The sequence below is a fragment of the Balaenoptera borealis genome, assembly GCF_965194805.1.
Source record: "Balaenoptera borealis genome assembly, chromosome: 7".
NCBI classification, from domain to species: domain Eukaryota; kingdom Metazoa; phylum Chordata; class Mammalia; order Artiodactyla; family Balaenopteridae; genus Balaenoptera; species Balaenoptera borealis.
This window is the reverse complement of record NC_138864.1, coordinates 120,198,808-120,223,478: the sequence shown is the minus strand read 5'-3', so window position 1 is coordinate 120,223,478 and position 24,671 is coordinate 120,198,808. Positions and strand designations below refer to the sequence as shown.

Here is a 24,671-nt window from a genome sequence, read left to right as displayed (position 1 = left end):
TGTCTTTTCCTGCCTTCAGAACTGAACTGAAATATTAACTCTTTGTAGGTCTTGAGTCTGCCTTCCTTCACACTGAAACTACATCACTGGCGCTCCCAGGCCTCCAGCTTCCCAACTGCAGATCTTAGGACTTATCAATTTCCATCGTCACGTAAGTCAATTCCTTAGAATATATATGTCAAAAATATGCCAAACGGATGTGTGTTTGTCCTTTTGGTTCTATTTCTGTGGAGAACCCTGGTGTTTTAGTCCATTTGGGCTGCCATAACAATAACATAGACTGGGGGGCTTAAACAACAATCATTTATTTCTCACAGTCCTGGAGGTTGGGAAGTCCAAATCAAGGTTCCAGCAGATTTGGTGTGTGGTGAGAGCCCACTTCCTGGTTCACAGATGGTCATTTCCTTAGTGTCTTCACATGGTAGAAGCAGCAAGGGAACTCTCTAGGGTCCCATTCATATAGGTACTAACATTATTCATAAAGGCTCCTGCCTCATGATCTAGTTATATCGCAAATGCCCATCTCTTAATACTGTTACATTGAGGGTTAAGATTTCAACATTTGAATTTTGGTGGGACACAAACATTCAGTGTATAGCACCTAAATAATACACTTAATGTTTAGTGTTGTAAGTACCATAATGGTCTATGTTTTTATACTTAAATATGTAAATTTGCAGTGTAAACAGTCTTGGTAATTGTTTTTTTCCCCTTTGTGACAATCTCTTCCTTTACAATGAATGTTTAGTCATTTAAACTTAACCCAAACCATATCAGCCCTTTTTTAAGTCAACCATCTTGATATTTGTTTTGTATTTTTCCCATTTGTGCTTTTATTCCTGTTTCTGCCTTCTTGTAGATGTATTGAATAATTTTTTAGTATGCTATTTTACATCTTCTATTGTCATCTTAGCTATGTTTCTTTGTTTAATCTTTAGAATAATCATTATTAAAATAAAACTATCTTGAGCTTAAAATTTAATTTCAAATATTATGAATAATAGTCTAATTTCACACCTCATTTATGTTTTATGCTTTTTTTCCCTTTGTTTTATGTATAAAACACTAGTATTTTGCCTAAAGTAGTAAGTTGCTTGTGAAAAAAAATAAAATATGAAAATAATAATTTCATGTACATATAATCACTCTTTATTCTATTCTGTAGTTTAAGGCCTCAGTGTGATATTATCACCCTTTGCCCTGAGGAAATTTTTATAGTATATCTGTACATGCATGTCTGTTGGAGACAGTATTTCTCTTATTTATGTTTCTGAAAATATCTTTATTTTTCTTTCATTTTGAAGGGAAATTCTGCTATATGTAGAATTCTGAGCTAGCAGATTTTTTCCTTGTGCTAGTTTAAAATATTTCAATCTCTTTTATCCTCTCTCATTTTGAATGAGAAGTCACCCATCTGTCCTAAAGCTGTGTCCTTTTATGGACTATGACCCTCTTCAATCTATTTTTTTAAATTTCTCTTTATCTTTCCTAGTACCAGTGTAACTACAATATGTCAAATTGTGGTTTTCTTGGCATTTATCCTGCCTGGGAGTGTCTGGGTTTTTGAATCTGCAGAGTGGTTAGTTTGTTCAATCGTGGAAAATTCCAGTCATTATCTTTTCTCTCTTTCTGGCATTTCAATTACATTTTATATTTCATTTAATATTGTCTGAATGTCTTAGATTCTATGTTACATTTTCTTAATTTTCTTCTCGTTTAGTTTTAGTTTTGATAATTTTTACTGACTTTTCTACTAATCCATGGCTCCTTTCTTCTGTTGTGTTCAATCTATTGATAAAATCAACAAATATAGTATTTTTCATAGCTAGCATTTTCATTTGGTTGTTTTTTTGGGAGGAAGGGGGATTTCATTTATCTCTGTTGAAATTTCTCACCTGTTAGTTCATGCTTAACGTGTTTAATATTTTTAATAGTTATTTTAAAGTCTTACCTGGTAATTTGTGAGTCTGATTTTACTGACTGTTTTTCCCTTGATCATGTGTAACATTTTCTTTTTCCTTATCATGCCTTGTATTTTTTAAAACTGCTTGACATTATTTTTACAATAAGAATAGGGACTTAAGTCATATTTATCCCCAGGAAAAGGCACACTGGTGTCATTGTGTCACAGCTGTAGGCAGAGAACTAAGTAAAGTTAATCTGCAGTGAATTGGGTTTAAATTTTGTTGCAGGTTTGGTTATATTCATTTGCCCACTAGATATGAATAAGACTCTAGAGATCTTTTAAGGCTATAGAGATCTCTTTTTGCTTTACAGCTCAGGTGCCAGCTTTGCAAAGCATGGTGAAATCTCTATGATATACAATCTGGTTACCAGGTTTTGGATCACTGAGGACCTTTACTTTACTCTTTCTCCTTACTCCCAGCTCTCCACATCTCGATAGATCTCTTACCATTCTGCAGCACTACCTGCACAATTTGGAGATTCACTGCAGTGCACTAAGTGGAGAGTCTCAACTATACATCTTTATTGCTCCTGTGCTCTACCACTGTCCTATTATCCAAGCATTTTATGATCTCTCCTGCCTGTCCCCTTCTCAGCACTCCTCCCATACCTACTTCTATATTCTTCTAATGTGTATGTCAGGAATGCATAAATACATGTCTTTCCAAATTACAGAAAGCCCACTCATGCTATTGCAACACCTCAAAGTTCCTGACTCTTACAGTCAAGTCCCCATGGTAGTGTCACATTTAAAACTTATGTGTCAAAGAGGAGGTTCAAGCATTACTCAAGCACTTAGGAAAGTTCAATTGCTTACACACAGCCACTCTTATATAAAGCAGCTTTTACACATTATCTGGTATCTGTAATTTGTGGGAGCTTCCAGTGCTCTGACTTCAAAATGACATTGTTGTTTGTTCTCATCCAAACTATCTTCACTCTAACATTTTATCCCATCACACTTTTCATTTTCTTCATAATGTGCAGAATCATGGAAAGTGCTGAGGTATTTCACCTCTCCCATGACAGATATCCCTTTTGAGAATTTGTATATTATTTTAACAGTTTTTCCTTTTGAGAATCTACTACAAAAATATAGTTTATTTTCTCTTTAGAGGATGGGAAAGGTGAAATGCTTAACTGACACAGAGGAAGAGGAAAGACGGAAAATTCACAGGTGAATTTGTTTATCCTGCTATGCTACTATGCTTTTGTACATTCTGCTTTATATTTGGATTTTACTTTCTGTTATTATTTTCGTTGGTATTTGAGTATATCATTACATGTAACTACTATCTATAATCATATATCTCCTGTTAAACTGTGTTATTGCACAAATGACAGAGATAAAAGGGATTTCCATAAGTAAGTCAACCCATTTCTCAGTGCTTCACACTTAGTAAGCAATGGGCACATGCTTGCTGAACAAAACTTCATAAAATTAGTTGTGTAAGTTGAACAGGCATAAACATAAAGGCAGAAAATATAAAATATCAGGTAGGTTGTAGATATATGCTAAGTGCTTTATGTTGTACTTTCCTTTTTTGTTGTTGCTCTATAATTAGCATTTCCCCTAAAATTTCCAAATGTTATTCTTTAATGTAAGTAGTCTTTCAGTTGAATATTATATCTTATATTAGGTAATAGTGATTATATATGAAAGGAATTAGATAAGGAACTAGAGCTCAGAAAACACAGCAATATTCAGAAGCAAAAGGAAACACTGGGAACATAAATCAATTGGTCTTTAACATCATACTGTGCTCATGTGAACTGAATGTTAAATTCTACTTATATAGGATAAAAATTCCACTTAGAGGTTGTTAATCAATCATTCCCATTTTTTATTACAATTATTGAAATTTAATTTTTGTACCCAAGAGCCCCTATGTATAGGAAACATCTCTTTATTGTACCTTTGACTTTTACCCATACAGTTTAGTACCTGCTATTGTTCCTGGAATGACCCAAATGTAGGGGAAATATTCCAGGGGCATATTCTTCAGAGTGATCTTTTACTAGTTCTAGCTAGTAATTTGATATGTGGGTGCATTTAGCATAAAATGCTACTGCAAATTTAAGGAATTTCCCTGTAAATATGTTATATCCCCAAAGTGTTTGTTTTATAAAAGTGTGTGTGTACCTTGTCCAAACATTTTCATCCTTCAGACCAATGCTAAGATACAGGTAAATATTGGGCTTTTTAAAACCTTATATTAATGGGAGTATTGAAAGACTGGAAAACAATATCTGGTGTTGGTCTGATACTTCCTGAACTGGATTACTTATGTCTAATATGTAGTACAATTTATTACTTGATAACCCAGGCTCTCAAAAATGTACTCTAATACTATTAAAAATGCATTCTATGGAACATATTGGCAGGAGGGGTATTCTGTGGGAAAGAAGTGGAGCATCCACTAAGGAAAAAAATCCCAATATTAATTGTGAAGGGTCAAGGAATAAACTGAGTTTTGAAATGAGACAGTGAAGTTTTGCATGCATGTTTTAGGGCCTGGTTGTTATTGTGCCTGAAATAGAAATTGTGAAGATACTTGGAGAAGGCTAATGGTGGGGACTAAAGTGGACCCTATTATAAGGAGCTAAGTAAGAACTCTGACATCATGTTTGGACCTATAGACCCTAAAAGTAAGTATTTCTAATAGCAGTTTTTACATTGCTCTCCATTCTGAATTTTTCCCAATTTCAAAACATAAGGGAACTTTCTAAAAGTCACAGCCTGGACTCGAACTATACTATGTATAATTATGTAAAAGAATATACCCTCCCGGGGCTTCCCTGGTGGTGCAGTGGTTGAGAATCTGCCTGCCAATGCAGGGGACATGGGTTCGAGCCCTGGTCTGGGAAGAACCCACATGCCGCGGAGCAACTGGGCCCCTGAGCCACAACTACTGAGCCTGCGCGTCTGGAGCCTGTGCTCTGCAACAAGAGAGGCCACGATAGTGAGAGGCCCGCGCACCGCGATGAAGAGTGGCCCCCGCTCACCGCAACTATAGAAAGCCCTCGCACAGAAACGAAGACCCAACACAGCCAAAAAATAATAAATAAATTTATATATATAAAAAAAGTAAAGGGATTAAAGTCAGACAGTTTAGTGAAAAAAAAGAATATACCCTCCCCAAGTCGGAACAAGGGCATCAGAAGAGGTCACCGCCAACAGAAAAATAAGTACGTCCAGTAAAGCATCCATATGCTGAGGGGTACTCACCATCAAGGACAGCCATTGGAAGGACAGGTAATTTAAGGATCTGGAGCCTTGTCCAGGGGCATATGGATGGGAATTTATGTTCACTAGTCTCATTTGCCCCAAACATGTGAATTTCTCACAGGTTGCTAGTGAGCTTCTATGCCATAATAACTTGTTTATATAAAAGAAATGTAATTTCATTTCAACAAGGCCAGTGACATATGAGGTAATTAAAAGAGAAATGATTGATAGAGATAAAATAATAGATGCATAGCAAAGCAATGCATGTAAAGTGCTTTTAAATGTTTAGAAAAGGTAAGTAATATTCCCAAGGTCACTATAGCTAGTGCCAGGAGGAGCTGGGATTTGAACTCTCCCCAACCTGTGCTCCTAACGACTGTATACTGTTGCCTTTGGCAGTAAGCTAGGTAAGGCTCATTCTCCATTTTGAGAATTAAAAAAAAATATTTTACAGCACCCTACTTTTCAGGTTCCTGGCTCTCATTCCATTCCAGTTCTTCATCTTTTACATAGTTCTAATGTAGAGACTTTGAAATCCCTGAGGATAAATCCTATGCTAATTTTATCTATCTTTAAAACCCTACAATTTAGCAGAATGGCCAATACATTGTAACCTTCAAATACATGTTTCAGGCATTTGAATCTGTAACGGAGCCTTTAATTGCAGTGAAAATTCAATGAGTTCTGGTTCAAGATGGCACCTTAGGAGGATCCTAAACTCACCTCTTCCCATGGACATAACCAAATCTATAGCTACATATGGAACAATTTCCTCTGGGAGAAAACCTAGCTGAGTAACTAACTGCTATACATTGGGTGAACAAGAAAAAAACTAACAAACAAACATTGAAGTAAGTAGGAGAGGCTGAGTCACAATATCACCATAAACCCCATACCAGGAATGGCAACCCACCCTTGGAAGATAACTCAAAATCCTAAATTTCTCACTGAGCAGCAGAGTTTGAACTCCTTATCTGGCACTCCAACTTTTCAGACCTGCACCTGAGAGATGAGCCCCCAAAACATCTAGCTTTGAAATCCCACGTCTTGCATCCATGATACCCACAACACCATAGCAAATTGAGATGAAGAGTTCAAACTCTGCATACTTTAAAAGCTGCTGCCTGCGGTTCTGGCTTCTAATTAACCTAATCTAGGTGCTAAGATCCTCCCCTTGGGGACACTGACAGTTGTTGGCACACCTCCAACTACTGGGACTCACACACAATAAAATAGGCTGCTTGGACAACCATGAAGATTTGAGAGACAATCTCAATCTCAAAGAAAGAACTAGGGAAGAAATAAGGTACACCCCTTACATGAGACCATTCCAAGTCTCAGAGAGGTGGGTGTTTATCTAATGCACAGAAACCAATACAGAGAGTAAAGGAAAATGAGGAAACAAAAGAATATGTTCCAAATGAAAGGATAAAATAATACCTCAGTAAAAGACTTTAATGAAGAGGAGAAAAGTGATTTACCTGATAAAGAGTTCAAAATAGTGGTTATAACAGTGCTCACCATGCTTAGAAGGAGAAGAATGTATTTAAAAAGTGAGAATTTCAACAAAGAGAAAATATAAGAAAGTACCAATAGGAGTCACAGAGCTGAAGAATACAATAAGTGAACTGAATAATACAATAGCAGAGTTAAACAACAGACTAGAAAAGCAGAAGAAAGGATCAGTTAACTTGAAGTCAGGGCAGAGAAGTCACCCAATCAAAGTAGAAAAATAAAGAATTAAAACATTAAAGATAACTTAAGGGACTTGTGGAACAACAAGTGGACGAACATTCACATTATAGGAGTCCCAGAAGGAAAAGAAAGGGGCAGAAAACTTATTTGTAGAAGGAACGGCTGAAAACTTCCCTACCTTGGTGAAGGAACACATCCAGATCCAGAAAGCTCAGAGAGTTCCTAATGAGATGAACCCAAAGAGACCTATATCAAGAAATATTATAATAGAAGTATTAGAAGTTAAAGACAAAGGGATAATCTTAAAAGAGGCAAGAGAAAAACACTTGCTACCTGCAAGGGGGTCCCCATTAGACTACCAGCAGATTTTCTAGCAGAAACTTTGCAGGTCAGAAGGGAGTGGTAGGATATATTCAAAGGACTGAAATTTTTAAAAGTAACAACCAAGAATACTCTATCCAGCAAAGTTATTCTTCAAAACTGGAGGAGAGAGAAAGAGTTTTCCAGCAAAACGTAAAGGAGTTCATCAACATTAGACTGGCCTTGAAAGAAATGTGACAGGGACTTCTTTAAGATGAAACAAAAGGGTGTGAATTAATAACAAAAACATAAGAAGGTATAAATTCACTGGTAAAACTTAATATACAGTAAAGTTCAGAATAATCTAATGTTGTAAAGGTGTTGGGTTAATCATTTATAAATCCAGAATGAAGATTAAAATACAAAAATAATTAAAATATAACTACAATAATTTGTTCATTGATACACAAGTTAAATGATGTAAATTGTGACATCAAATACATAAAATGTGTGAAGGGTGAGTAAAAATATAGGCTTTAGAACATACTTAAACTTGCTATTAACTTAAAATAGACTGTTATAAATGAGATTTTTTTTTAATGTAAACCTAATGGTAACCAAAAAGCAAAAAAAATTAGATACACAAAAGGTCAAGATAAAGGAACCAAAACTACCAGTACAGAAGATCATCATATAACAAAGGAAGAGAGCAGAGAAGAATAAAGGAACAGAGGAACTACAAAATATCCAGAAAACAATTAACAAAATGACAACAAATACATACATATCAATAATTACTTTAAATGTAATGACTAAATTCTCTAATCAAAAGAAATCAAGTGACTGAATGGATTAAAAAAAACAGACAAACAAAAAACCCATCTAGATGTTGCCTAGGGAGACTAACTTTAGATTTAAAAACACACACAGACTGCAAGTGAAGGGAAAGAAAAAGATGTCCCATGCAAATGGGAATGAAGAGAAACCTGGGGTTGCTAGGCATATACCAGACAAAATAGACTGGAAGACAAAGAAGGTCATTACTTAATGATAGAGGGGGGGTCAGTCAAACAAGAGGATATAACATTGTAAATATTTATGCACCCAACATTAGGAGCACCTAAATATGTAAAGCAAACATTCACAGAGCTAAAGGAAAAAACAGATAGCAAAATAATAATAGTTGGGGACTTTAATACCCTATTTACATCAATGGATAGGTTATCCAGACAGAAAATCAATTATGAAACATCAGCTTTAAATGACACATTAGACCAGATGGACTTAACAGATATAACAGAACTTTCCATCCCAAAGCAGAAGCATACACATTTTTTTCAGTTGCATATAGAACACTCTCCAGGATACATTGCATGTTAGGCCGCAAAACAAGTCTTAATAAATTTAAGAAGACTGAACTCATACCAAGCACCTTTTCTGACCACAATGGTAAGAAACTGGAAATCAACTATAGAAGAAAACTGGAAAATTCACAGATACATGGAGATTAAAAACATGCTACTGAATAACCAATGGGTCAAAGAAGAAATCAAAATTTAAAATACCTTCAGAGAAATGAAAATGGAAATGTAAAATAACAGAACTTATGAAATATAACAAAAGCAGTTCTAACATAAGTTCACAGTGATATACACCTACCCACTTATGATTAAAAACTCTCAACAGGGCTTCCCTGGTGGCGCAGTGGTTGAGAATCTGCCTGCCAATGCAGGGGACACAGGTTCGAGCCCTGGTCTGGAAAGATCCCACATGCCGCGGAGCAACTAGGCCCGTGAGCCACAACTACTGAGCCTGCGCGTCTGGAGCCTGTGCTCTGCAACAAGAGAGGCCGCGATAGTGAGAGGCCCGCGCACCGCGATGAAGAGTGGCCCCTGCTCGCCGCAACTAGAGAAAGCCCTCGCACAGAAACGAAGATCCAACACAGCCAAAAAAAAACTCTCAACAAAGTGAGTGTAGTGTGAACATAGCTCATAATAATAATAGCCACATATGACAAACCCACAGTTAACATCATACTCAAGATGATGAACACAAGGATGCCCACTCTTACCACTCTTATTCAACATAGTATTGGAAGTCTTAGCCAGAGCAATTCAGCAAGAAAAATAAAAGTCATCCAAATCAGAAATGAAGAAGTTAAATTGTCACTATTTGCAGGTAACATGATTTCATACAGAGAATACTCTAAAGACTTCACCAAAAAACTATTAGAAATAATTTAAAAATACAATAATGTTGCAGGACACAAAATCAATATACAAAAATCTGATGCGTTTCTATATACTAACAATGAAATAGCAATAAGAGAAATTAAGAAAACAGTCCCATTTAAAATTGCATTTAAAAAAGAATAAAATACCTAGGAATAAATTTAACTAAGGAGGTGAAACACCTGTACACTGAAAACTGTAAGACATTAATGAAATAAATTGAAGAAGACACAAATAAATGGAAAGATATTACATGCTCATGAACTGGAAGAGTTAATATTGTTAAAATGTCCACACTACCCAAAGCAATCTACAGATTCAATGCAAGCTCTATCAAAATTCCAATGCCATTTTTCACAGAAATAGAACAATCCTAAAATTTGTATAGGACATGAAGACTGCAAATAGACAAAGCAATTCTGAGAAATAAGAACAAACCTGGGGGCATCATGCTCCCTGATTTCAAACTATATTACCAAAGCAATAGTTATCAAAACCGCATGGCCTTGGTATAAAAACAGACACATAAATCAACGGAACAGAATAGAGAGCCCAGAAATAAACCTATGCATAAATGGTCAATTAATTTATGACAAAGGAGCCAAGAATATATGAGGGGAATAGGACAGTCTCTTCAATAATTGGTGCTGGGAAAACTGGATAACCACATGCAAAAGAATAAAATTGGACCACTATCTTATACCATACACAAAAATTAATTCAAGATGGATTAAAAATATGAATGTAAAACCTGAAATCATAGAAGAAAACAAAGCAGTAAGCTCTGTGACATCAATGTTGGAGGTTGATTTTTTTGCTTGTGACACCAAAAGCAAAGGCAACAAAAGCAAAAAGAAACAAATGGGACATCAAACTAAAAACAAACAAAAAACACTTCTGCACAGCAAAGGGAACGTCAACAACAAGAAAAGGCAACCTATTGAACGGGAGAAAATATTTGCGAATTGTGTATCTGACAAGGGGCTAACATCCAAAATATATAAACAATTCATACAATTCAATAGCACTTCACCAAACATAGACTCAATTCTCTTTTGTCATTTCATTTAGAAATTTTTTGTGTTTGTGTTTAGCATAGTTAAATGAGTTTCCTTAAATGAAATATTGCATCCACAACAGTATTAAAAACAGCACAGTCTACAAATAATACACTTTAAATACAAGGACACACATAAGTTGAATGTAAAGGGATGGAGAAAAATATCCCATGATAACACTAATAAACAGAAATCTTGAGTAGCTACATTATTTCCTGACAAAAATTTAGACAAAGCTTAATTATCAGAGATAAGGGCATAAAATAACAATAAAAGGGTCAGTCCTCCAAGAAAATCCAAAATCTCTATGTACCTAACAATAGAATATCAAAATGTAAAAGAAAAACAGAATGGAAAGGAGACATAGATAGCTCCACTATTATAACTGTATATTTTACTGTATTTTTTTTAGTAATTGGTAGACCAAGCAGGCAGAAAACTACTAAGGATAAAATTGACCTGAAAAGCACTATTAATCAATTGACACTTAAAGAATCCTCTATCTCACAATAGCATTTTTCTAAGGCTCATATGGACTGCTGTATAGGACAGATCACATTAGCTAATTTAAAAGACCATAAATCATACAAAGTATGTCTGCAGGACACAACGGAATCAATAATGAATAACATTCTAAAGTAGAAAATAATAGGCCCTGTTGATTTCACTTGTGAATTCTATCAAACAATTAATGAAAAAATTTTAGCAATCCTCCACAATCTCATCCAAAAGATAGAAACAGGGGGAACACTTTCTAATTCACTCTATAAGGCCAGCATTATCTTAATAACAAAGCCAGATAAAGCTCTACAAGAAAGGAAAACTGAAACTGTATTTTCAAAAACATATCAGCCAATGGGATCCAACAATGTATAAAATAATTGTACAATGAAGTGAGATTTACTTCAGGTATGTGGGACTATTTCAACATTCAAAAGTCAATTAAGTTAATCTATCAAATCAAGAGACTAATAAGAAAATGCACATGATCAGATCAATTCATGCAGAAAAGCATTTCACAAAATCCAACACCCATTCATTATAAAACTCTCAACAAGGTAGAAGTAGAACTTCCTTAACCTGAAAAAGACTATCACTTCACAAAGGTACAAAAATTGGGGTGCTATAGGGCAAGTAAATATGAGTGAGCATATTTCCCTATTCATCCTCTGGTGGGTTATGGAGGGTAGATGTCAAGTTTTCTTATTGGTCATTGAAATTCTCACCTAGTTTGTCTTTGTCATCACTTCTAAGTATTATGAAACACTTCCATTTGTAAGTATAGCTATATATGGCTGATAATAATAATTACAGTTAATCTAATAGCTAATATTTATTTAGCATTTATTGAGGGCTTATGTGTCAAACACCGTGTTTAGCAGTTTATATGGATTATCTTATTTGGACCTCAAATAATTCTATGATTTACTTTTGATTCCCATTTATAGTTTAAGATTCTAAACTACAGAAAGCAATTTAACTTGTGCTAGAAACTTAGTGGAAGTCAGCATTCAAGCCTACACAATCAGGCTCCAAAAGCAACTCTCCTCTCCCATGTTGAACTGCCTCTCAGGCAGGTGAGTATAGTTATAAAAATAAAACCTCTCAGTTAATTGTGGTGAAACCCAAGGCCTTCTCTCTTTATCAGGAATTCCTGGAGTAGGTCTAAACTCTCTGCATCAGAGCATCAAAGAACCAATTATAGAATTTCAGCAACTTCTGCCTGCCTTTTCAGATAGTCTATTTTCAAAATATAAAGATGGAATTTAACATACATTGAAACAATGGCTTTTTTCTCCATCCAATTCCATGTCATTTTTGATCACTGTTACCTTTTGCCACATGCTGACATTAGATTATTCTGGTCTCAATGTCTGAGGTTATTAAGTTTTGTTTCTTTTGTTTTATTTCATCATATATGGAAAACAGAAATATTTCTTTATTTAGATATGTGCCATTCTATCCAGATGCATAAAACTAGTTTTTAATTAGTTAAGGTAATAAATTTATCCCAAACTAAGGAGTAGGTCTTTCTGGGATTTTAATTTCCTGATTTTTTTTTCCTAATATTTCCAATGCCTCTAAAACAAAAAAGAGACATTAAGTATTTTGATTTCAGAAAGTGTAAACACTTAAGAGCACTCAGTTTCATAGAGTTTATTTATTATTTTCTTGGTCTTCTCCATAAAAATATATTCCATATAGAGAAGTTAATAAAGATAAATTGATTGTTTGCTGAAGAAAAACACAGAGCACTAACCATAGAGTTACTATAATTAAATTACCAAGTAGATAAAAATATTGAAATGCCAAATAGAATTCCAAATTATTTGTGCTTTATATAAATATATGACTTGCTAAAAACAATATAGTTCTATGTTTAATGGCAACTACATACTTTTCTGCAGCTTTTATGGAAGAGATGTCCAGAATTTAAAAAGAAAAATAAAAGTAATAATAAATAAAAATACATACCCTGTAGGTGAATTTGAAGTTTTCCTTTGTTAAGGATTTATTTGTTAATGAAATTAAGTAGAATACACATTAAAATTAGACTAAAAATTCCAAGAGTGGAAACAAGCATATTTACAAAAAGCTTCCAAATTAAGTGTTTTTTCTTCTAATGGCTTACCTTAAAAAAAAACATGGCTTTTTTATCTCCCTTAATTCGTCTCCTTCTGCATAAAATACTTGGGGAAAATATCCTTTAGTCTTTACATTTATATATAAGAAAACTGTACATAAACTATAGAGGAGTTGTACTGAGTTAGATATGCTTTTTAAAGTTCTTATCATAAACTACATGCCTATTTAATGGCAGAGTACAATCTATTACAACAGTGATTCTTGGGATTTATCATCTTTCAATCTTGAAAAAAATCCATATTAAAAAACTCCTATTCTGCTTATGACTAAGATAAAGTAATAGCACTCAAATTTACATTCCCAGTTCAAACAACTAAAAATCTGGACACAATATATAAATAACACTTCAAGGCATTGGAGATAATGCAGTAAAGGCAGTATTCTCTGAAAGACGGTAAACAAACAAGGTGAGCTCTGTAACTGCCATAGTATAGTGTCTGGAGAGAATTTCCAGTGTCACAGTGGGGTGAAACCCAGGCAGAGGATGGTTCCCTCACTGAGTTGAGGAGTGGGAGGTGGAAGTCTGGGATGGGACTAGAGGCTAGAGTAAGAAGGGCAGAATCCTGAGAGGAGAAAGCAATCTACAGGTGTTCAGGTGGTCCCCCTTAAACTGAGTATTGATCAGTTTTTAAGTGAGGAAACCACCTGAGACCAAGGGAACAGCCATCTAAAATAAAGAGAGAAACAACCCTCAGTGCTCACATGAAAGCAAGTGTAGCTCCTATTCCCACAGACCGAGTGGAAAAGCTCATAATTCACAGGTCATTGGGTATAGACTACTCAGAAGGAATTTATCCCAGAATTGGGGGAAAAATTAGACATAGACTAAAGCTGTTCTGGTTCTGCCTAACAAGACTTAAAACTTAAAATCAAGACAGGAAAATATCATACTATTTTCAGGTAACTTAACTGTGCCAGATAACAAAGTTCAACACTATTTAAAGGAAGGAAAATGTATACAGACACAAGAAGGTGTTCATTTAAAAATTACCAGATATGCAAAAAAGCAGGAAAATATAACCCAAGATGAGAAAAATCAATCAAAATTAACCCCAAAAACAGTCATTGTAGAATTAGTAACAATAACACTAAAAGACTTATTATAACTGTATTCTACATGTATAACAAACTAGAGGAAAAGACAGAGCATTTTAGTAAAACATAGAAATATCAAAGATGTAAATTTAATTCTAGAGATGAAAACTACAATGTCTGATATACAATGCACTGGATAGGATTAATGGCAGATTAGGCACTGCAGCATACAAGATCAATGAACTTGAAGACATATCCATGGAAAGTAAATAAAAAATAATATTGTGTTGTGGACTTTGTAACATATATGACAAAGGTGACACTAGTTAATAAAGGAAAAATGAAAGCCCACTGTTGTCAGGTTTTTATATTATGCATGAACTGGTATGATAACATTTCAAAGTAGATTATCATAAGTAAAAATGCATGATATAAACATAAGCAAACACTGAAACAAACAAAAAAAGAGTTTTAGCCAATAATTCAACAAAGGAGATAAAATACACTAAATTAATCCAGAATAATGCATTACAGTGGAAATAAGTGGAGCAGGAACAAACAGGACAAATAGAAAACAAATAGCCAGTGGTAGATTTAGAACCAATCATGATAATGATCATATTAAATGATATAAACTAATTAATAGGCAGTGATTGTCAAAAGGGGTAAAGAGCAAGACCCAATTATATTCTGCTTACAAAATGCCCACTTTAAATATTAGATGCAATGAACAAATTAAAAGACAAAAGCTACCAAAGCTCGTTCAAGAAGAAATATGTTACCTGAATAGCCTTAAATCAACAATTTGTACTTATCTTTCCCACAAAGAAAAGTATGGGCCAACACGTCTCACTTTAGTAAATTAAATACAATAATACATAAGAGGTATAATAATCCAAGCCGTGAATCACTTATAAAATTTACATAATATGGATCATAGACCTAAATATAAACACCAAACTTCTAGAAAATGTAGAGGAGAAAATACGTGTGACAGCAATAGGCCAAGATTTCTTAGAAACATAATAAATAAATAAAACAATTGATAAATTGTGTTTTATAAAAAGTAAAAACTGGACAAAATTATCATATATCTGACAAAAAGCGCATATTCTTAATATATAAAGAAATCTCAAGATTCAATAGAAGGAAAACCAACAACTCATTAGAAGATGTGCAAAATATTTGAATAGAAATCTTTTTGTTCACTAAGGAAGAAATGTAAGTTGCAAATAAGCATTTGAAATGTTATTCAACATTATTTATAAAAAAGTGCAAATTATTAAAATGACAATGTGATAATACTCCACATTTTTTAGAGTGTCTAAAATTAAAAAGCCTAACCAAATAAACTGTTGGCAAGATTATGGAGTTAATGTAAAATGGTAAACATATTTTGGAAAATAGCTTGGCTTTCCCTTAAAAAGTTAAATACACATGTACAACATGACCAGCCATTTCAGTCCTAGGCATATGTCCATGCACAGACTTGCATACAGAGGCAAATAGAAGTCAAAGGAAATATCCTAGGGAGGTGAAGCCCTTACTTACCTCCTGCAGATCTCAACAAGGGGTGAAGAAACTTCTAGGCTTTCCAAAACCTGTGTGAGAAAGAAAATATATGTGAAAATCTGAGAAGTTGAATCATATAAATCAAATCAAATGCAGTAGGTTGAAGAAGAATATAAGCATATTATAGGTAAGGGAATGTCATCTCAAAATACCTATTGAAAGTAAAGTTCTAGAACTCTTAAGAAGAAGAATATCAACAAAACTAAAAGAAAAATGGTAAAGGATATCAATATGTTTATATTAATTTTTTAATTCAAATATACCATAAATATATGTAAAAATGTTCAATTTCAGTATTAAGAAAATAAAATGGTAACACTTACTTGTGTGGCAGATGCAAGGAAAGTGGCTTGATCTTGAATATTCATGAAAATATTGATTGCTTTTCATTAGTTTGGAAGAGAAATCTCAAAAGTATCTGCCAAAATTTAAAATACATATAGGCATTCAAATAAAAGAGAAAAATGTTATTACAGCATATCTTTTATAGGCAAAATATTAGTAAATAAATTGTGGCACTGACTACTAAAGTATAATATAAGAAAAATAAAGAATGATTTATAACTGTAGTTGGAGGGATTTTTAGATACTATTATGTGGGAAGAGCAAGATGCAGAAAAGTGTATATAATGCCCCATATTTGTTACACAAAAATGGCAAAAATCCATTTTATGTGTGCATATGTATAGCAATAGTAATATTATGAACATGGAGAAAAGTACACATCAGGCTGTTAACATTAGTTACATGGTTGGTAGAGGGAAATAGAAGATGAGAGGGACATAAATAAAAATAATACCAAAATGCTACAAAAGAAAGAATGTATATTTTCCAAAAGAAAAATAACATCCCTAGAGTAAAACATATATAAAAATATGTGGGTGGGGGGTCAAGGTCTATCTAGAAGGACATTTAAAGAACATTATACAAAATGACTATACTACCCAAAGCAACCTACAGATTCAATGCAATCCCTATCAAATTACCAATGGCAATTTTCACAGAACTAGAACAAAAATTTTTTAAATTTATATGGAAGCACAAAAGACCCCAAATAGCCAAAGCAATCTTGAGAAAGAAAAACAGAGCTGGAGGGATCAGGCTCCCGGACTTCAGACTATACTACAAAGCTACAGTCATCAAAACAGTATGGTACTGGCACAAAAACAGATATATGGATCAGTGGAACAGGATAGAAAGCCCAGAGGTAAACCCACACACCTATGGTCAATTAATCTACAACAAAGGAGGCAAGAATATACAATGGAGAAAAGACAGTCTCTTCATAAGTGGTGCTGGGAAAAGTGGACAGCTACATGTAAAAGAATGTAATTAGAACATCCTCTAACACCATACACAAAAATAAACTCAAAATGGATCAAAGACCTAAATGTAAGGCTGGAAACTATAAAACTCTTAGAGGAAAACATAGGCAGAACACTCTTTGACATAAACTGCAGGAATATCTTTTTTGATCCACCTCCTAGAGTAATGAAAATAAAAACAAAAATAAAAAAATGGGACCTAATTAAACTTGAAAGCTTTTGCACAGCAAAGGAAACCATAAACAAAATGAAAAGACAACCCACAGAATGGGAGAAAATATTTGCAAGTGAAGTGACCAACAAGGACTTAATCTCCAATATATACAAACAGTTTATGCAGCTCTATGTCAAAAAAACACAAACCAATCAAAAAATGGGCAGAAGATCTAAATAGACATTTCTCTAAGGAAGACATACAGATGGCCAAAAAGCACATGAAAAGATGCTCAACATCACTAATTATCAGAGAAATGCAAATCAAATCTACAATGAGGTATCAACTCACACTGGTCAGAATGGCCATCAATAATAAATACTGGAGAGGGCATGGAGAAAAGGGAACCTTCTTGCACTCTTGGTGGGAATGTAAATTGGTACAATCACTAAGGAGAACAGTGTGGAAGTTCCTTAAAAAATGAAAAATAGGAATCCCATATGATCCAGCAATCCCACTCCTGGGCATATATCCAGATAAAACCATACTTTGAAAAGATACATGCACCCCAATGTTCATTGCAGCACTATTTACAATAGCCAAGACATGAAAGCAACCTAAATATCTATCGATAGAGGAATGGATAAAGAAGATGTGGTACATATATACAGTGGAATATTACTCTGCCATAAAAAAGAACAAAATAATGCCATTTGCAGCAACGTGGATGAACCTAGAGATTATCATACTAAGTGAAGTAAATCAGAGAAAGATAAATATCATATGATATCACTTACAAGTGGACTCTAATTTAAAAAATGATACAAATGACCTTATTTATAAAACAAAAACAGACTCATAGATTTTGAAAACAAAATTATGGTTACCAAAGGGGAAACATGGCGGGGGGAGGGATAAATTAGGAGCTTGGGATTAACACACACACAGTACTATATATAAAATAGCTAACCAACAAAGACCTACTGTATAGCATAGGGAACTCTACTCAATCACCTATGTTCTGTAATCACCTATGTGGGTAAAGAATCTGAAAAAGAATGAATATATGAATAACTGAATCACTTTGCTGTACACCTGAAACTAATGCAACATTATAAATCAACAATACCCCAATAAAAACTTTTTAAAAAATGAACTGTAAAAAATAAAATGCATACTTTTGAAATTCTGAAAAAAAGAACATTATAAAAATATTAGTGGTGCTTCTTTCACAAAATTGAGAATATTTTAACTTCCTCACTTAAGTTTCTGTGTATTGATTAATATTTTTATAATGACTTTGTATTGTAAATATAGTGAGAAAATTATTAAGTGTATGAAACTATAGAGGAAAGTATAGGATATTTTGAAAAATTATATTGGGATGGAAAATATGTTAGAGAGTTCCTTTTTTTTTTTTTTTTTTTTAGTCCAAGGCAGATTAGAACTCTACTTAAACGGGTATTTTAAAAATGTAACAACTTGAGAATTTATTCACTCACATAAATGAAGAGCCCAAGGGTAGCCCCAGCTTTTGGCACTGTTGATACTGGTACCCAAGTAATATCATCAGCAATGTGTTTCTCTACATCGTTCCACATTGCTTTCCTTAGTGTTGGATTTACTTGCATGCAAAGTTTACTGAAGGTTGACAAAATGGCCATAAAAATTCCTAGGTTATATCCACAAGGGCTCCAGTGAATGAATAATTTCTTTTTATCCATTTAACAGCAGAAGTCCCAGGGTTGACATTTCCTTGCTGTTACATAGCCTTGGTCATGTGCCTCAGCTCTGTTATCTTGGAATGCGGGTTACTCACTGGCCAAGTTTGCTACTTGTAAGAATCCATGGAGTCTCAGTGGAGCTTGTCTCACCTGATCCACTTAGTGTCAGAGTGATTTCCTTCAGGAAAATAAGGATGCCAGTATCAGATGCACAGGGGTTGGGTCATAGTCCAAAGGACAAGAGAAGTTCACTACATTATGTTCTTCCTAAATGAGATAGAAAATTTTAAAGGCATAAAGAAAAAGATAGATAAGACCACCTAAGTTTATATACTTTGTCTATATGAAATTCATTATAAGCGTAGTTAAAAAAGAAATGGTTGAAAATACATATATTGCAGTAAAATGTTTAATATTTATGGATGAAGAGTCCCTGTAACTCATAAGACAAAAGAAGGTAACAATAGAAAAAATGATAAAGAACAAAAGCAGGAATTCTCAGTTTAAAAAAATGTTAATGGACAAACAAGCTTATAAAATAGCACTGTCATGAGTAATCAGTAATGCAAATAAATATGATAATAAGATTTCAGTTTTCATTAATTAGATTATGGAACCGGAAATGAGAATATGATAAATTACAATAGTAAAACAGACTACTAAAATTGGTATCCTCATACACAGTTGATGGAAGTATAAATAGGTAGAGATTTTTGTCTGTTACCACTTTTAAGGTTGACACATTGACACTGATCTGTCAAAATGAAAATGTGCATACTTACATCTATCCTAAAAAATAATCACAAATACACACAAATGCATATTTATAAGAATGGTATTGAACCATTGTTAAGTAATAGGAAAAAATAGGAAACTAAATATCTATCGGTAGGATAATGACTAACAAAGTATAAGATATGTATATTTTTAATAATATGAAAGTCCATAAAAGTATGAAATAGCTCTATATGAACAGAAATGTACAGCTCACTAGATGGTGTATATATAATTTTATTAAAAGTAATTTTATATTTATGTGCAATTACACATTATCCCTAACTATCCCTTATCTGTATCTATTTGTGTGAGTGTGTATGCACAGAGAAAGAGTAGAAAGATAGGTATAAACTATTGATTGAGGCTACTTCTGTGGAAGAGCAAAAACATGGGGAGGAAAGAGAGATATTTCCGTGTTGCTAGAGGTTTTGTGACTACTTTTTAAAATAATTTTTCAGTTTTTGGTCACTTTGGGGTAAAAGTGCTGCAAATGCTGGAATAAAGAAATAATGTGTCCTATTTGCAGAAATTACAAAAATAATCTTTTGAAGTCTGTTTTTCAAAGAAAGTTTGTCCGTGTGATTTACCATCAGTGTTGCATAGTGGTTATATCACTTATTGGTCTAAGTTATTATATATGTAATATATATATACATATATTATATGTATATATATGTATGTATATTGATAAATATATTGTTTAAATAGTACATATATTATCTATGAAAAACAACTATTCACATCTGTGTACTGTCTCTTTAGACTAATAGATGCCCGCATAAAACAAACTATTGGGTGTCTCCACAGGCAGTTTTGAAGGTGGGATAAGAGGTTGGATTGCAATAAAATATATGTTAGCTCAGTTTGGTTTGTGTCAGTAACTATATTAACTCACTATAGTAATAGTTTATCTCATCTCAATCAGCACATCTGATTACTATTTGTGTATATGATTAATAAAAATAAAGAAACTATATATTATATATTAAAATAGTCTGCAATCTAAACCTTTCAAAATATCAGGTATGTAGGTTAAACAAATATTAAAACCTAGATTCTTCCTCGAGCTACAGCCTCATTTTATGCCACTTTCTCTCATTGTCATGACCACACTGGACAAATTTCCATATCTCTGAAAATGCTAAATTTTCTCTCATCTCAGTGGCCTCATTGATACTATTCAATGACTATGGGGTATCCTTTCAAGCACTCATCAGAGACAGAGGTCATGTGTTTGAACTTACATTTTTTAATTAAAAAAATTATAGATAAACAGTATTTGGACATTTTTTGCCCTTTAAAAGAGGACAACACAAGATCTTCCTACAGTTCCATCATTTGGCAGATTGGTTATCACTCAGAGGAGAGCTTTAGCTATCATGGTGGCTCACTTAATTGTATCCCCCAAAATTTATGTTGAAGCTCTAACCCACAGTATGACTGTATGTGGGGATAGGGCTTAAAAGGAGAGAATTAAGGTTAAATAAGGTCTTAAGAGTAGAGCCCTAATCTGATTGGATTAGTGTCCTTATAAAAGGAGAGACACCAGAGAGCTCTTCTTCGCCACTCACTGTAAAGACAATGTGAACGTGGCTCATTGCAAGTCAGAAAGAGTTCTCACCAGAAACTCACCCTGATGGCACACTGATCTGACGTCCAGCCTTCAGAACTGTTAGCAAATAAATTTCTATTTTTGAAGCAACTCAATCTGTGGTATTTTGGTAGTTCAAGCTGACTCAAGACACTGAAGCATTCTAACTACCTTTGCTTGAGACCACTATCTCTTTCTATTTCAGCTTCCCCTCCATCATATTTCCTGTTGTCTGATGATTTTGAGGTGGCTATGGCCATTTTGGGGATGTTACTTTTAAGGTCAGTTGAGCTGGGGATGGATTTAGTTTGGTTTGGTTTCAGTGAGATATAAATATATAGGTTTGTTAGGACTTTGTTAATTATTGTCATAATCTCTCTATAGAAAACAATATAAAACACATTGTCATAAGGAGAGGCAATCAAAGACTAGGCAGCCAGATTTTGGAGAAAGTATTATAAAAGCATGTCAGACTCTAACTGAATATAAATATATTCTCTGGATTTTTTGGCATTTGTGTAATTTAATATTTATAAATTGTAATTTGTGATTATTTCTTAATTTAAATAAATATTCACTTTCACAGCTGTTTTTGTATTTATAATTTTATATTATTTTCCTTAAAAAATAATATAAAATTATACAATTTACAATTGTACACTTGCACAGTTTAGGAAGTATGAAAGCATGAACCAGTGGATCAGAGGTCCTAAACTCTCATGGCCAGTTCTGGCAGGAACTATGAAGAATTGTAATAAACAGGTGAGCACAATTCAACCTAAAAAGGGCAGTGGCTGCTGAACACCAACAGAGTGCTGTCAATCAACTGAGGAAACCGGTCCACAGAAACTGAATATGTGAAAATTTATGTGAGATTTCTGAAATTTTAAAGAAGGCATTTTAATTCGATTTTTCAATAAAACGTGCAATTGGACCGTTTGTCATTTTATGATTTGTCTAGGTAAATTATCCTCTGGATAATTTATACAGCAGAAGGTTTCCTCAGATATTGCCTCCAAATGGCAGGCTCCAGTCTTTTATGAGAAAGGACACACCAAAGCAGTTTCTCACTGGGACTCAAAAGGTCTTATCTGGAGGTAAATGTATTTGAGACGTAGTATAACATTGTGGTAAAACATAGCTAAGGTGCTACACTGCCTGAGTTTGAATTTCACCCAATCCCATTACATATTTCTTGCATAATCTTGGGCAAATTTTTCAACGTCTCTGCATTAACGTTCTTCATTTGTTAAGAGGAGAAATTGGTAATACCCAATTTCATGCTTTGAAGATGAAGTAAATTAATAAACTCCAAGAGTTTCACAAAAGCGTGGCCCAACATAAATACTATAAAAGTGTTAGCTATTTTTTCTCCCTTTTGGCCACTTGGAGTTTAACCATTTTGAAACAAGGACTAAATTAATTCCATGCTGACTGTATCCTGGTCCACATGTTTAATCCAGTGTATATTAAACCTGTGATTGAGGGATGGCCTGCATCTTAAAAGACAGTGCTCATGTCAGTGATGTTCTTACCATATGTTAAGTTCTTGAAAGTCTGTAAGAGATCCGGAGCCAGCTCACCTTCCTGGAGGTTCTTACTCACCATTACCTAGGGTGCTGATTAGGAGCAGACAAAAGGAATGGGTTCTCTGATAGTCCACTTATTTTCTAGAATCACAGGTAATTCTATGACTGAATGCCCTGTTGAAACAACTCTCACAGCAGGAGCAAGCAGCTCACATACTCAGAGACAGATCCAGGGACTCTCAATCTGGCCTTACAATAGGTTCTGTGGGTCTATGTCCTGTTTCATTCCCCCTAAAGTAAGATTAATTAGAGGTCTGTGATAAAATATATTGTTGCCAGAAAGAAACACTGCTTCCTGAGACCTTAGGCCTGTTCACATGGAGAACTCCAATCAAGGAACTTTGAGCAAGTCTCAAAATAACATCTTGGGAAAATTCTACCTCAGTTCTTTCAGTCAATGTCCAGCAGGTGACAAATGCTGAGCCTCACCAGAAACCACAAGAAACCTCTCAGTCAAGTGTGCCAGGCTTTTCCAGATGCTGAGAAGATCCTACATTTTCAGATATAATCCAGTTCTTTGCCCCTGAAAACCATGGGCCATACCTTGATGGAAAATGTCATTCTTTCCAATGTACTAAGCACTGCAAATTGAAGGAAATGAAGAGATGGAAGACACAGTCCTTGCCTTCAAGTTGCTCATAGTTTAGTAGCACAATAAATATATTTTGAATAATGAAGACATGAATGAATGAAAAAATAAGTTATATGTGATCAAATGACTACATCTAAGTCTGCATTTTTTATTTTAAAATAACACTAATAGTACAAATATCTCATAGGACTTAAGGTGGAAACATTAAGATGATGAATGGAAAGGGCTTTTGCACAGTGTCCTGTATACAGTAAGCACTAAGTAAGTTTTTCATATTTTTTGTTATGGATGTAAAGTTCTAACATTAGTATTGTGTATATTCCTCCTTTAGCCATAAGTGTTGACCTCTATGCTATAGTACTTAAAGTGTGAATAATTAAAATGTCTTGTTAACTTTTTTCTTACATTGCAAACATTGCTGGCACAGCAAAAATCTTTGTGCTAAAATTTTCACTGTAAGTTTTGCTCAAGACTAAATAAATTAGATGAATTTTGCTTGATTAAATTTTCTCTAAGTTATCATTTCAATAATGATATCTATAATAAAGGTAGCTCTATTTGAACATAAAATTTTGTTTGGAATAAAATAAACAATTAAAAGTAATTAAGAAATATCAACACTTTAATTACTTAAAGTGGTAATTTTTTTTTAACTGGAGTAAAATTGCTTTACAATATTGTGTTAGTTTCCACTGTACAATGAAGTGAATCAGTCATATGTATACCTATATCCCCTCCCTCTTGGACATCCCACCCAACTAGGTCATCACAGAGCACCAAGCTGAGCTCCCTGCTATACAGCAGGTTCCCACTAGCTATCTATTTTACACATGGTAGTGTATTTAGGTCAAACCTAATCTCTCAATTCGTCCCACCCTCCCATTCCCCCACTGTGTCCACATGTCCTTCTCTACATCTGCATCATTAAAAATTATTCGATGTGTTTAAAATTTGTAATATATTGCAAAAATTCTAAGGTATTATGTAAGAATTATTTTCATTTGTGTTGCATGAGTGTGCAGAGAATACCTTCTCTCTATCCCTGCAGAACCTCTCTCCTCCCTTCTCTACTTTATTGGACTCCATCTGTGGACTGTTTTGTCTCCTGGCTTCAGTTTGTGTTCAACCAATAGGAAGCTTGTACAGGAAGTCGGATGGTTAATTAACCCCTGGCTCCTTCTTTGTAAG

The 24,671-nt window shown here is 34.0% G+C and overlaps 1 protein-coding gene and 1 long non-coding RNA gene across 19 annotated transcripts in view; one reads left to right on the top strand and one right to left on the bottom strand.

Moving 5' to 3' along the window:
• LOC309632720 overlaps nt 1–24,671 on the bottom strand; it is a 293,593-nt gene that overhangs the window by 20,417 nt on the left and 248,505 nt on the right. For 2 of the 3 annotated variants that reach the window (XR_014247028.1, XR_014247029.1), the window contains 2 exons: nt 16,055–22,913; nt 15,711–15,760 (listed from right to left, as the gene is read on the bottom strand). This is a non-coding gene — a long non-coding RNA (uncharacterized lncRNA). The remainder of the gene's footprint in view (nt 1–15,710; nt 15,761–16,054; nt 22,914–24,671) is intronic. The other variant, XR_014247030.1, reaches the window with a different exon arrangement.
• LOC309632716 (uncharacterized protein) overlaps nt 1–24,671 on the top strand; it is a 338,702-nt gene that overhangs the window by 238,209 nt on the left and 75,822 nt on the right. For 14 of the 16 annotated variants that reach the window (XR_014247015.1, XR_014247016.1, XR_014247017.1 and 11 more), the window contains one exon: nt 49–151. Coding sequence is in view for 9 of the 16 variants with exons in the window: in XM_082400506.1 (XP_082256632.1) it covers nt 49–151 (103 nt within the window). In the remaining 7 variants the exon portion in view is untranslated. Of the gene's footprint in view, nt 1–48; nt 152–11,926; nt 15,665–21,971; nt 22,063–24,671 lie in introns of those variants that run through there. The other 2 variants (XM_082400505.1, XM_082400504.1) reach the window with 2 other exon arrangements.